Below are 15,139 nucleotides of genomic sequence, written 5' to 3'. Positions count from 1 at the left end.
CTGGCATAGGTGAGCAATCTAACACGTAACCTTATTTACTTCAGTGGGACTACTCAGAGTGTGTGCTCACCCGTGGGAGGGCTGCACAATCAATATTTCCTCACTTATGGGTCTCTCCTGCATGCTGATAATGGTTGTTTCTCTTCCCTAAGTTTCATTCTATTAATTGATAATTCAAATTCTTAGCAAAACTGGAGGACAGATTTGCTCTTCTGTTTTCACCTCACTAAAAGCATTCTTTGCCTCCTGATTAGCCCTATGAAGGCCTTTTGGAATGGCTTCTCACCTTTTCTGGGTATGCCCATTGTGTTTCTTGTCAGCAGGCAGCTCGATGATAAGCACACAGGACTGAGCATGTTCAAATCCTTCCTTGTTGTTGGGGGTCTTTGGTGAGCACTGGGTGTCTAACATGAAAACCTAAAGAAACCACACATTACGCACAACAAGCAGCTCAACACCTGCACCGTTTGAAAAGGTAACACACACAGGAACAGAACAGCCCCATCGCATAGCCAATGCGTCCCACCTGTGAGGGCTGCGCATTCTGAGGGGGATTATTTTCAAAGGCACCCAACTCCTGTTGACTTCCCAGGGGAAGTCAACCAAATCTCAGCTCTTGTGAATTGTCATGCTCTGTCTTGTAACTGAGCAGAATTCATCTCAGGAGATGTCACTGAAGAGACACTGTGTATGCATATGTGCAACTAGATAGGGTTATGGGAGTTGGGCTTCTCTGAACTTCATGTGTTAAATTACAAAACAAACAGTGCCAATGCTACCCACCAGTCTCCATCACCCACTGGGTTGCCTTTTTGTTATTGCCCATCAGTTCCAGGTCTGCATCTTATCTGTGGAATAGGTATTCCAAGAAAGCAGCAGGTACAATCAATTACACACAGAAATTGATGGAAATGACCTGTTGGTCATCTAATCCATCCCTTTCCGCCAGGAAGGATTGTCTCTAGCTTTAAGGGTTTGTCCAATTTATTTTTAATGTGATCAAAGTGACAGACATTCCATTACTTCTTTCGGAAGAATAATTATTCGTATGTCTAGGAGGACATTTACCTTGATTTGCACAAAGGGATGTGTAGTGGGGTGATCACCTGCTCCTGCCCGGGAGGGGTTAAAAGTAGCCCTGGGGAGGGCTGTGGCTGGGAGAAAGCAGCTACTAGGCTGATTGGGGAAGCAGCTGCAGCTGGGCCACACCCCAATCAGACCACAGCTGGCCCTATAAAAGTCCAGTGAGCCAGGAGCCAACAGTCTCTCTAGCTGTAGATGGACCTGGCTGCAAAGACCTGAGGAGAGCAGGGCTGGGGAAAGACAGAGGAGCTGGGGAGCTCCAGCCTGGAAAGCCCCAGGCAGTGGCCTAGCAGGCCAGTGGGGACTGGGGGGTGCAGAGGGCAGCCCAGGGGTAGGCAAAGGCAGCAGGTCCAAACCCAACCGTGCCGGTAATGACTAGGCCTTATACTGAGGTGAGGTGGGGATAGTGAGTGGGGGTTCCTTGGGGAGGTGAGACCCTGAGAGAAAGAGGTTACTGCCAGGGGCCAGCACCCCAGAAAAAGGGGGCACTGGGTCCGTGAGGGACACAGGGGCCAAGTGGCAGTGGGACACTGGCCTGCAGAGGGCGCACCGGAGGCTGGAAATGCTAATTTCCAGAGACAACCAGCAGGAGGCGCCACAGCGGTGAGTCGTGCACTCTACAGGCTGCTTGTGGAAGTAGTTGATGTGCTGCTGCCTTAAGTGACAAGAAAAGGCAAGGTAAACTCCAGAAAGATGCTATTTTAGTATGGAGCTTCACAAGCCTACTGCTCTCCATGGGGAGAAAACACATAGTTGGAGGGAAACACTTCCCCGGGCCTCCAGTAACAAAGGTACTGAGCAAAGACTCTTCCCACAGTAAAATTATTTGCTCTTTCCAAGAGTTTTTTGGAAAGAAAATTCTCAACCTGCCTGTTAGTTTAACTCTTGGTATATAGTTTGTTCTCTGGCTTCCTTTGTAATGAGATCATTACCTGTTGTGCCATGGCTCGGATTCTCCAGTACTCAGCTTCAGCACTGGGAGAGAGAGATGGGGCTGCCACCTTCACTTCACAGGCATCGCCACTAAAGCTTTCAGAACCACTGTGGAAATAGCCCAATAGGTTCTACAGAGAGACACAACATCAGTCTTTCACTGTGTGTAAGATCAACCAAGTAGTTGTAGAGCCCTCTATCCCTATGATTCTGAGAGATCTCCCATAACTGCCCTGGCATCTCCCCTGATATTTTATTTGAACTAATGCGCTGTGATTCCCTTTTAAGAGCTTGAACTGCGATGACTTATGAGGGTTTTCGGTCACAACCAAAGACTGAATCAAAAGAGACAAGTGTTTTAGTTTGGACTCAGTTTGTAGCAAAGGCATCACTAAAGCAATCATTTGTTTTCCCACTGTGTTTGTAAATCCAGCTGTAAGAACTGGATACAAAGACACATCATGCAGACAAAGTCTGATCTCAGTCGCACCTGTTCAGCTCTGCTGATTCACATTGGCAGGGAAGCATGAAGAAGCCTGGCCACTTCCCTCTCTGATCTTTGATGCAATCCTGGAGCACTGTCTTAGGAAGCATGGCACCATGCCACTGCCATGATGTACACGTTCTTTGGACAATATACAACACTTCTGTTTCAAGGTTATTAATTAGATCTTTCACTAAAACTGAATTAACATAACAATAACTAAAATAATAGTTCTGAAATTACTTTTCTGATGTTTTTGATTTTCAGGCAGTCTTTATTGTGGCTTGGGTGAAATCAGACACAAAAGTTTATCAGAAAAGGGGAATCAATCTAGCAAGCAAATATCAGTGAATTGAAGCTGGTTGGGATGTTGGTTTTACCTTTACTGGCTCAAGAGTCGCAGAGAACGCGTCCTGTAATGCACAGCATGCAAGCCTCCACATCTCTTCAGTAAAAACAGGCCCTGCTGTCACGAGGACATACCTGCAAGTAAGGACACTACAAGTTATCAAGCCTGCAAGCCCAACAAAACTTTTTCTGACTCAAAGGAAGAAGGTAGAAACTGGGCTACTGGGTAAAGCAAAATTTAGGCAGCTGCTTCACAAACATTGAGCTAGTAAGATGGTGTGCCAATCATCCCCTGACCATTTTGCCTAGATATTGTATTCCTTTCCTGGCTGCTATTTGCATGCTTTTTATCTATATAGATTGCAAGCTTTTCAGGGCACGGGCTGCATTTTTCTTTACTGTCTGTTCAGTGCTGTGCACCACATTTTGGGTTTGACTGTAAGAATAATTTGCACAATGTGATGGGGATACTTACCTCAGGAGACCTGTGAGTCCCACCCAATAGCAGTTTGATTATTTTTTCTAGAGGCTGTGTATTGACTAGTGATGTAGATATTAGTGTAGAGCAGATATTTTCATGGGAGGAACATGCATGTTTATTTACGTTTCCCACAATTTATGGACTTTCTCCGCTGCTCTGACAGCATCCAGTCAGTACAGATGGGCCATGGACGTTCCCACACATTCCTATCTTCCCCTTCGCGACTGGGAATTTGGTTTGATAACAAGCAAACAGAGTCTGGCTAATTGATGAAAATTTGATTTCAGCCCTTGGAAGCTTTTTCTAACTCTAGATTTTGCTTTTAAAGAACAAGAGACGGGTTATAGATTACTAGGGAGGTACTGGCCAAAATGATCAATCTGTATGTTTGGCCAAGACTTCTCTAGTCAGGAGTCTTTGCATCACTTCCTCTTTTTTAATATGCTGATGGGAGAAAGAGGCTTTTCTATATTACCTGATGCATGAGCAGCCAACTCTGGAGATTGTTTCTGTAGGCTCTGCCACACAGGCTACCAACAACTTGAAGAGATCTTTTAGCATTGTATTAATCATATTCTCGTAGCCAATGTCTACAGGGAAAATAAAGTTGTTTTTAAGCATTCCCACCTTAGCCATATCATCTAGGGAAACAGCAGTCATTCTTCTTTCTGATATCTGGATGTTTTACAAAGTCGATTCTCTTTAACACTAATGCCAGTTTTATAGGTGTCAAAACACAGCAAATTAGGAGGAGAACTGTTCTCTTCAGGCAAGTATATGGGAATTTAAAATATTCCCACTGATACTGGGGAAAGTACCGTGTTAGCTCCTATTCCTGCCAATTCCCATCCATTATAATCTTGAGTGTAATACTCCATGACTTTATATTTTTGGAAAGTTTAACATAATCCCTTTGAAGTTAAAAATGACCTTCCCACTCTCTCTGATTTTGACTTTTTCTTGAGCAACCAAAACCAAGCCATCTTCTAAGCATGTTTAAGCGACCGCCCCATCCCCTGAGACAAGGGTTGAAACAGGCCTTTGAGGCTGCGCAGACTGGCAGCCAATCAACGAAGGCCTGTGAAGGGCCAATTGGGAAGGAAGAGGCAGCCAAACAGGGCGGGGCCCTGGTTGATAAGAGAGAAGGACCAGCTCCTGAGGAAGGAGCTAGCACCTTGGACAGAGCAGTACTGGGCAGGCTCCGGGGAGCTAGAGAGAGCTCCAGCCCCGTTACCCATCAGGCTGCGGCCTGGCTACAAAGGGCCAAGGAAGTGGCCCAGGGAAGAAAAGCGGACAGGAGGGGAACGAAGGAGGCTGCCGCTAGAGGGCCCCTGGGTTGGGACCCAGAGTAGCAGGCAGGCCTGGGTCCCCCTCTTATACTCCACCTGGCCACAGAAGACGGTGGCCAATACAGACTGCAACTTTCCCCTGAGCTAAGGGGCTAGACTCTGGGTTGTGGCTGGCCACTGAGGCAGGTGCGAGTCCTAAAGACTGCTGTTACCCCCCTACCCCCCCGGGGGTGTGAGTCTGGAGTAGTGGGAACTGCCGTAGGGCAGTGTCCTGAAGGGGATGCTGCCAAGCAGAGAGCAACGCGGGTCCCAGAGCAGAATGGACAGCAGGCAAGACACCACACGCTGAGGCCACTCCGCAGTGGACAGAGCTAATTCCCAGGATGACCAGCAGGAATCGACCCTCGTCACAATGTCACACAGTAAAACCCTGCATCACTAACTCTGATGTTGAAGGGACACTGCTTACCTGAATGAATGAAACTTTGAATGTGTTCCACTACCAGTTCACAGGAAAGGCCAATGGCATGCTTGAAATTAGCAGATGCCACATCCCAGTAAGAATGGTCACCATGGCTACGATGGAGCCAGAGGGACATTGTGGGGAGTAGAAGATGTACAACTGCATAAATGCCAAATCCTGGGCCTAGAAGGAAAACACGACCATGGTAAGAATTTCTGGCTGCAAATACTCACTCAAACACATGCCCAAACTAAGAAATTCTGGATCCTTTACCAGACTGCGATCATGGATTCAGTGATGTTAATGAAAACTACTTCCAAAATATCTGAAACACTTGTATTGTCTTAACTAAGAGCCAGTAATGTTTGCAACAGTGCATACACCTTGGATTGTCAGTTGAAGGTGTATAAGTTGCCACCCATTAATTGAAGGGTACATGGAGAATCGAACTATTTTCTTGAATTTAGTGTAGATTTATTGTAAGATGTAAAAGTTGATAGCGCAACTATTTTCTGGGGAGAAGTGATCAAGAGCATAGCAAGCTATTCAGCTGTTAATAAAATAAATACTGGGCATGACAGTACTTAATTCTGAGTTTGACACCAGCAACATGTTTTTTATTCATCAGCCAATTATTTGTGTGGTTTTAATATAAAACATTCATAACCATATATGGTGTGGTGTAAAGGCATACATGTCTATATTAGGGTGTCTGATGCACAGTTCTGGTTCTGACTATAAGAATGCAAACTGAGCAGCGCAATTTTATTCTGGATGAACATTCAAGGAGGATTTCATGAAGAGTGTCTAATAATATACAGAGAACTGTCCAGCACTTCAAGGAATAGGAGAAGTTTTTCAAGCAAATCCAGCTTTTACCTTGCTCTGTTGTAAATATTTGTTCTGAATGAAGAACAACAGGTACCAATATATATACCAATAGCAGATGTGCAGGGAATGTACCAGTGATGTCATATCACTCTACAGATTGGCCTTCAGGGGAGTGGAGAAAAGAATACTTGCATATCATAACGTGTAAAGAACAAGGAGAATCATGTACACTAGACAACAGTACCAATTAAAAAAATTAACACATGCCAACAGCTACCACACAATTACCACAGTTATCCCTTTCCCCTCTCCTATGCAAAGACTATAATCTTATTGCTGAAGCTCCCCTGGGAGCCAATCACTGTGATCTTTAACCAAGCCAAGACGTTACTGATGAACACCACAAGGACAATATCTCCTCTCTAGAGGAGCTAAGCAAACTATCTTCATAGTCCTTGCTAGCTTAGCAAGGATTTTTCTGTATTTCAGTAGCAGATGTTCCATAAAGTCATTGAAATTACCAGGAATTTTGGCAACATCTCTCAGCAGCTCAAAGAGTAAATCCAGGGTGGGTGGCTGGTGCTGGCGGGGACAGTTGGATATAGCAGTAGTTAATTCTTCCAGTAGAATGATCCAGACATTGATAAGGCCTAGAAATATGGACACATAATGAGAAGCTAGAAGTAAGGTGTGGGGAAACAGATGAGAAGCTATTTATAACGCATTTACTGGTTTGATCATGGACAGGGTTTGGTTTCAGAATGCAAGGGAGATGAAGGAAAAAATCTACTGTGAGCTAGATAATGGGTTCCTAGTCTTTCCCCCCTTACCCATCTCAGTACAGTTTATGTGAGTGGTGGTCATGGGGCATTGCCAATTTGAATCTCTCTCTTCTCTCCACTCCCTTCTCTCATTTACAGAGCATCTATCCCCCTCCCACCTTACTCTGCCTTCTTTCTCCATTCATACCCATTTAGTGGAAGCAACGGTTAAGATTATTAGGCTGTCATTGTTATTACTTGATCCCCTCACCCCAGAAAAGTGTGGGTCTGTGTATGATGTGTATCACTGAGCATAAGTGAGGTGAAATCACCTGAGTATGCATGGGAGGATATAGCTAAATTAGACGTGTGTTCTCCCCACTGAGAGGAACCAGAACAACAGTGCTTAACTTGCTACATATATGGATATGTAAACAATATAGACGCAGGGCAACACCATATTTCTGGACACTTTTTTCTGAACATTTGCAGCAGCTGCCCAAATTCACAATTACACATGGAGCTGATTACTTTCTGTGTGTAACCACATAGCCATTATTTTAAATTCACCTACCAGAGTCATCCTCAAAGTCAGAAAGGACACACTCAATCCCATCCTCACTGCTGGCTGATTGCTCCTGCACTCTTCGGGGCAAGTTGGCCAGCCGGCCACTGAGGAAAATTGGCTTCAAGGGCATTTTGTAGATTTTGGCTAGCAACTACACAAAGAAAAAATGTAACATGGGAAAGTGTGTAGAAGTGCCGTCATGACACACACCGGGAAAATAAGTATTAGAGTGACATTAATATTTGGGATGGATAGTGGCATGATAAGGTTCATCTAGCGGCAACAAACACAGGACTAGGAGTCAAGAGCTCCTCCCTCTACCGCTAATTTGCTCTGGGACCTTGGACAAGTCATTTAAATAACCTGTGTATCAGCTCCCCAAGCTGTGAAATTCAAATACTGGTCCTTCCTGAGGATTAGTTGTACACAGAGTACTTTGAAGATGTAAAGCACTGAATATATACTAAATATTATCGTTATCTATCAGCCATCTAGCTGCAGAATATTTTGGAGACTGTTTTTTCCTTTATGATCACTAGCCCAGTAAAGGTTGATTGCTCCTGAAACAATATATACTGGTTTGCCAACTGCAATGAACATGATCTTTGCAGCATTATATCACCAGTCACCAGAGGTAATGTTAATGCCTTTATGTTCTGAGAGCTGGGATTCTACATTTTCTGGTGCCATAAATCATTGGTACCTATGTAACTTTAGAAGTTCTTGAGTGAGTGGCTGCTAACCATATGAACTGAATGGATTAAAATTCAATGTGGTATTCAAAATGGTCCCTCACAATTGCACATTGGTGCCCGTGGTCCAAAGCTAACTAAACTTTGGTAGTGGCACTACACTGCTATTTTCACTCCCTGTGTTTGTATCATGTCATACCAATCCCTATAAACGAAATAGTGTTTCTCAAAATTATGAGGCAGCCTCCATGGGCCTGGTTCCCCAACATCTTCATCAGACTGCGATACCCAAGAGACAGCAAGGTATTTTAAAACCAAACAAACCATAATTTAAGGGCCTGATTCTGCCCCCAGCACACACTGAATAGGTATTTTGCAAGCAGTCCCTCTGATTTCAATAGAGTTATTTACAGATTAAGGTACTGCTTTGAGCATGGCAGAATTAGGACCTAAATTTCAAATTGTGAACAGAGAAGAGTCCTGTACTTTGCTTGTTAGGCATTTTTGTATATAATAGAGGTATTTGTAATGTACCTATTGTATTTTTTACTCTTTTTTTCTGGTAAGATTAATTGAAATTTACATCAGAGAGACAGATAGGGTGGTTCCCTTTTTCTGTGGCTGTGGTAGGAGGAAAGGATAATGTGATGCGTAGCAGATTTTGCGATTCATCAAATGCTTAACACTATCACACAGAATATTAACAATAAAAACGAATTATGATTTGCTGTGACTGCTGTTTATCTTGCTGACCAGTACTGTCTCATTATTTCCTTGTGCCCATTCCCCTCTTGCAGTCTGTCTGTTGCATCTACTTGTTATCTCTCATCTTATACTTGGATTGTAATTGCTTTGGGGCAAGGACACTCACTCTGTTACGTACAGCACCTAGCACAATGGGGTCCCGATGCATGATTAAGACCCTCCCATGGTACTGTGTACAAATAAATAAAAATAATATCAAAGTGCTGACAAAAAATGTCCAAGCAGCCCTGAATAGTAACCTATGCTGTGAGCACAGGGTTTATACAAAATATGTACAACTTTGCTAGACACTAAAAATCATTGTCTTAATAAAGACACTGAATGTATGGCTCATTACAACCATCTGTAATCCACTAACCCTCCTTTTCATCCTATGACTACAGAGTGTTAACGGTCCACCTCACCTTGAATGATCCCTTCGAATATGTGCCAATCCTTATGCTAAACTATCTGTTTGACCTTGTATTTGGGGAAGGCAATCTGAGTGCCTTCCCCAGACCTGAAGAGAGCTTGCCACAAAGATTGTATACATTAAAATATTCTGTTATGTGCATGCAAACATTTCCAATGATTGCTGAGAGCCAAGAAACCTAGAAGTGGTTTTCTAGTTCAGGTCTGTAGCTCTCTGTGATCATCAGGCATACCTGAGAACACCTCCTGAGGTAATCAAGAGCAGGAAGGCACAAGTCTGTAGACACAGATCCTGACACACAATCACCAATCTCCTTACAATCCACTTCTCCTAGGGGTGGGAGGGCAGGATGCAGGAGAAGCGGGGAAAAAAGAAATGTAAACACAGCATTAAAAGTTACGCAACACATATTTCTCATTCAGTCTGGCTATTTACTATGTGCTATTGACTACACTTTCCATAAATGCAGCCCTTTAGATCTCAGTCCAAAGAGTTTGGGGAGACTTCTCCCATTGAACAACATAATAATGGCTGTTACACTTCAGATTAAAAGTAAATTTACAAATACTTTAATAAATAGATTATTATTTTTATTACAGATGGTTATAGATCCCATAGATTACTTATATTATAACCGGAGTTTATATTCATATATAAACATCTTCAACTGACATGCTTATAACCATCTATAACATATACCACACACATCATATTCTCTATTTCTCATTCATGAACTATTTATACATGTACCTTTAATATAAAGTGTCACCACAATGTTTAAGAGGGAGGTAACAAATCTTTGATTCATGTAGGTATAAATTCAAACCTGCTATAACTCCACTGAAGTCACTGGATTGTGTCCAGGGATAAATTTGGACCACTGTGTCTTCCATTGTAGCAGTTACTCTGGAGATGGATTTGTTAATGAGCTAATGGGAGAAATTTGTTTTTTGCTCAAGGAATTTTAGACAATTTTATTTAAACTTTTCAGTGCCTATTGCAAGGTGCAGGTGCTTTCCAATAGTTAAAGCAAACTAACAGATCTATGTATATTTTATTGTTAAAAATATGGTTCCTCATAAGCACTGTACTGTAGGTGTGCAAGATTTAGGGCCTTATCCACAGCCCATTGAAGCCAGTGGGGAGACATCTGTTGATTTCGGTAAGCTTTGGAACAAACCCCTAATGCATAAATGTCCTTTCCTTTGTTACTGAGTATCAGCAAAACCCTAGTAACATTTGTTGATGGTCTATATTTGCAGATAACTAGACCACCACTTGTAGGTAAATATTACATATGAGACATTTCGTTAAAATTCAGAATTAAATATATAGAGTAGGAATTCCATTTGTCCATTACAATTTTACAAACAAGAAATATCCATTTCTTTTCCCTTTGATAAATCCATCTCACCAAATGGAAAACATTTTTAAACCATCCAGAGAAACGTCTGTTTCTGAAGACAGCCAGGTTCAGCATTTACTGGTTTGCTCTTCAATTTTAATTTTCTCCATAAAGTAGCAAATAATTGAAGTTCCACTCCCTTCCCCTCCTCAAGGGCTAGACCCTGCACCCATTGAAATCAGTGCTAAAACTCCCTTTGACTTTAGTGGGTGGGGTCAGGCACAAAGTGGCTGCATCATTTACGAATTAAAGGTAGAGTTAAACAAAAGAAGAAAGTAGGGCCCCGTCCAGTCTCCCTGGCATTTTGCTATTTACATTAGTAGGAGGAGAATCAATTCCATAATTTCTTAGAATTTCTAACAATTGTTTTTTAAATGATCAAAGCAAGATGCGAAATGTGAATAAGAGGGCAGAACAAAGCATCTGAATTTGCCTTTGTAGTGCTTGGAGAAATTTCAGAACAATCAAAGTACAGGGTCACCTTGACTTGGCATACCCTCTCTTCTCTCCCACTTACTTTACCCTCACTATCAGAAAAGAAAAGTTAATCTTACTGACAGATACCTTTGATACTGATGTTCTTACTGAAGGTTTCAGCAGATTTTTGGCAGTTTGTGTGCCAAATGCTGCTGCTAGGGGACTGGGGAAAAAATGTGGCTTTGATCACTGAATGGAAAACTGCCCTTATGAAAAAATACTACAGTGTTCTTTGTGCTAATCCAGCCCCAGCCCCAAATATTACAACACCGTGACTGCAGAGTTCTGGATTATTACGGTACTGGAGAATTCTATAGTATTTATACAGGGCTATGGTAGGTCATAGTGAAAATGAGAAAACAATTAATAATCAGATGGCTGAATCTTTGCTGCTGTGACATGCCCTAAAATCCAACAGTATCAAAAGTGGTTTTGAATAGTCCTTTTATTTTGGTGTCTTTTATACAGTACCCCTGCTTACTATCTGCTAAACCTCTCTCCAAGCATATTTTGTACCTTATAATAAACAAAAGTCATTTCTTCCAGAATAACCCTCCCACCTCCACCACAGAAAGGTTGCACTTGATGGAAAAAAAAAAAAAAAGAAAAGTCATATTTACCAAGTCCTTTGACAAACTTCATAAGGCACATAATGTAACTAGTGGCGGCATTGGCAAAGACCTGGATGTTGTCTATGTTGAGAAATGCTTCAAAAACATCAAAAACTGGAGCCTGGCATTTCCCTGTGAGAACAGTAGGAGGTGAAGGCAGTTTATTTATTTTTTTTAATAAGTTGAAGTTCCCTAGCTCAGCTGAGTGTACCGTACCTCTTCTGTGATCACTAGGCAACTTTCTGACAAGCAAATATTGTGACTGCCTTGGAAGCTGCATCTACTTTCCTTTTCTCCTGGCTCCCAAGAGACTAGCTACCTGAGGGTACTCACACAACCCACTTGTGACTGTTTTACAGGTTCCCCTCTGTGCCTGATCAGCAGAGGAGTGAGTCACAGTTTCACAGAATCCAAGGCCAGAAGGCACGTTTGTGACCTCCTGTATAACACAGGCCAAAGAACTACCCCAAAATAATTCCTAGAGCAGATCTGCCCCAGCTATCAAGACTTGTCTCTCTTAGCTCAAGCTGTGCTCACTTCATGCGATTAGCTCTGGTTTAGGTCCCTGGTTCAATTCTTGGTGTTGCTGGCTGACATAGTGACTGTCACATTTACAATCTTGATGCTATTTGACAGAGGCAAAACTGGTGTGTTTTCCTGAGTTGAAAATAAGCCTTTTAAAGCCTGCCTAATGTACATAATGGATCTGAAAGACTAGATTCCAGCAGGCACATAATAAATGCCTATATTTGACTTTAAAACATTTTAAAATACCTGTAAAGTTGATTAAAAGCCGGAATAATGGATATTTCGCCATACAAGTGCCATAACATTGACACACTGTGTTCAGGAGAGATCTGGGACTGATATACCAAGACTGTTACAGATTAGACTTTAGGGGTTATGTGTCAGTGTTATGTGAGATGAAGCTTGCTCACTATCTGCTCAACACTTCTAGTATTAACAGTCCTCCTCTTACAGGAGCACCTGTTTCACAGTAGGGGAAAAATGTAGGCTGCCTGGCCTGAGTGCATAGACAAGAGATGGCCATAAGGAGCATCTCTCTTTCCTCCAGTAGGACACCTGCAGAGAAATGTGATGGACCTAATGTTCCAGCAGCAGAACATGGCTCAGGCAGACTGCTCAATGGCTTTGTTAACTCTCTCTCTCCCCCCTGTGTGTCTGCTAGTGTTTGACAGGAATCACAGGATAAAGTATTCAGAGATTTACATTTGTTTTCTCCCTATTAAAAAATATTCTAGCTACTGTAGAGTACTGCAGTAAGGACCCAGCACACTGCAATGACAGTACTGAGTTTTGCAATGTGTTGTTTTGGACCCTTATTGTAGATTATGGTAGTATTTTTATTTACTTATTTATATGTCCTAGAGATAATGGGACGAAGAAACAAAGACATATCAAACAAACAAAAGAGAAAACTCATACCCATAGAATACTCTCCAACGAGGTACTCCTTAAGCTCTGACTTGCTACTGCTGTGCACTGTTTCCAGTGCACTGAACAAGGGCCTCCACCCGGACTGGATCTGAATGGAACACACCTCCACCAGTTCTCCTATAGACGTGATCACCTGTTGTAGGCAAAGCAGAGACCTTTACAAATATAAATCCACCCAGCAGAACATGTGGAAGGAATGACGAACAGAAATTGCCCTACAAACATCTACAGAAATAACTGAAAAAACTGTAGATTTTTCTATAGTTTTTTTTTCAGAGAAACCTACTTTTCATTAACATCTAAAGGACTGAAGGTGGATTTCTGTTGAATAATCATGTTCCTGCTCTAAGGAAAGAGAACAGCTAAACCACCAGGTATACATTCCAAAAGCCTCGAGCTTCTTGGCTGCCATTGGATGTGCCCATTCTTTGCAGATGTGGCTCTAATGCACAGTGTATGCTAGGTGGAACCCCTTACCTTGTAAAGGAAGTAATTTGAGTCTTGACAAAGGAGCAGAGCAAAATATAGTACTGCTCAACAATACACTGAGGAGAAAGGACCCTTGTGAAACCCTGAAGAGAGATTTAACCCCATTAAAGGAAAGTAGGCAGATACTCTAGCCACTAGGTGTACACCTGAGACTGCTCTCATTGTCTGTATGGCACACCGGGTGTAGGCACCATCATCAGGGTTGACTTGCCTGGTCCTGGACATCCTCATCACACAGCTCCAGCTGCATGATGCGCTCAAAGGGGCGGAACAGCGCCTCACTGAAGTGAAAATGAGGGGGCTCATTCCAGTCTGTCAGCACCTCAGTGAGGATGTCATGGATGAAGGAGACAGCCTTCCGAGAAACATGTCTCTCCTTATGACAGGCAGCCTACAGGGACAGCAGGGAGGAAGGAAGAAATACCAGAATTTTGGCCAAGCAAAAAAAAAAAAAAAAAAAAAAATTGCTTTTTGATTAGATTGTTTGGGGGGAGGCAAAAAGTAGCAACTTGATAGTACCAAGACCCAAAAATAGCTCCAGCATAGTGTGACCAGAGGGTCCTGCTTCAATGAGCAAAGTGACCGTCCAATGGAAGACAAGGAGCTGTGTATCCGAGATGCTCAGTATTCTGGAGATGCAGGAAGATTTATTGAGAGTTCAAAGAAAGCACTAAACTTAAAAGTTAAAAAATGGGTCTACAATCTTCCCAGCTTTTTCAGATTACTGTTGATTTGAATGGCTAACGTGAAAGATTTAATTTCTCTTTATTCTCATTGTATAAATATAATGTTTATGGATAAGTACTGTACTTAGCATGTTCTTGGACTCCAGAATAAAAGCCTCTGGGGAAAGGGACCTGGTATCTACAGCACAATAAAAATGACTAGCAATAAAGTATACTAAAAAAAGAAATGGCACGCTGTCAACAGTACACTGCTCATCTGGCAAGAGCTGGCATGAATTTGAACAGAAAATTATTCCACACTGGGGTACTATCCCAGGCATCTCTAAGCTCAGTCCCTTCACTTCATCCAGCCATTTCCTCCTTCGGCTTTCACCTATGCCAAAGTTCACCAAAAGAGAACTATACTGACCCAACATTTTGAAAGCAACAGGTGATTCTGGGAGTCTCACTCTTTGGATGCCAAAATTAAGACATTTTAAAGGGGCCTGGATATAAGGTGGTGGGTGCTCAGCACTTTCTGAAAATGAGGCCCCTTTAAGGTATCTCAAGCTGGGCATCAAAAATCACTAGTCATTTTGAAAATTAAAACCACTGGTACAGTCAAAACATACAACTATGGACACTGTAACACACCTTAACACCTGACTTCAAATATTTTCTTTATCGTAGCTCTTAAATGTCTGAGAAACGTGCTTCCTGTGCATCTTAAAAACCTGAACGCATGATGACATGTTTATTAACATAAATGAAGTTCAGGCGCACATACTTATTCATGTGACTGTCATACATCCAAGAAACCCAGCTCCATTACATAGAACAGTTTTCAATTATTTTAGGCACAGCTAGTTTCCACAGGAATATAGGAATTGCCATGTTGAAATAGACCAATGGTCTGTCTCTGCA

The 15,139-nt window shown here is 42.3% G+C and overlaps 1 protein-coding gene across 7 annotated transcripts in view; it reads right to left on the bottom strand.

Moving 5' to 3' along the window:
- ARFGEF3 (ARFGEF family member 3) overlaps window positions 1-15,139 on the bottom strand; it is a 135,322-nt gene that overhangs the window by 20,287 nt on the left and 99,896 nt on the right. For all 7 annotated transcript variants that reach the window (XM_030556411.1, XM_030556408.1, XM_030556409.1 and 4 more), the window contains 11 exons: window positions 13,762-13,941; window positions 13,050-13,194; window positions 11,613-11,735; window positions 9,343-9,440; window positions 7,248-7,392; window positions 6,434-6,562; window positions 5,088-5,264; window positions 3,805-3,919; window positions 2,881-2,983; window positions 2,016-2,147; window positions 287-417 (listed from right to left, as the gene is read on the bottom strand). In XM_030556411.1, coding sequence (XP_030412271.1) covers window positions 287-417; window positions 2,016-2,147; window positions 2,881-2,983; window positions 3,805-3,919; window positions 5,088-5,264; window positions 6,434-6,562; window positions 7,248-7,392; window positions 9,343-9,440; window positions 11,613-11,735; window positions 13,050-13,194; window positions 13,762-13,941 — 1,478 coding nt within the window. The remainder of the gene's footprint in view (window positions 1-286; window positions 418-2,015; window positions 2,148-2,880; window positions 2,984-3,804; window positions 3,920-5,087; window positions 5,265-6,433; window positions 6,563-7,247; window positions 7,393-9,342; window positions 9,441-11,612; window positions 11,736-13,049; window positions 13,195-13,761; window positions 13,942-15,139) is intronic.

This window comes from Gopherus evgoodei, chromosome 3 (genome assembly GCF_007399415.2).
Source record: "Gopherus evgoodei ecotype Sinaloan lineage chromosome 3, rGopEvg1_v1.p, whole genome shotgun sequence".
Lineage (NCBI taxonomy): Eukaryota > Metazoa > Chordata > Testudines > Testudinidae > Gopherus > Gopherus evgoodei.
The sequence above is the reverse complement of the archived record's forward strand: the minus strand, read 5'-3'. Positions and strand labels throughout refer to the sequence as shown.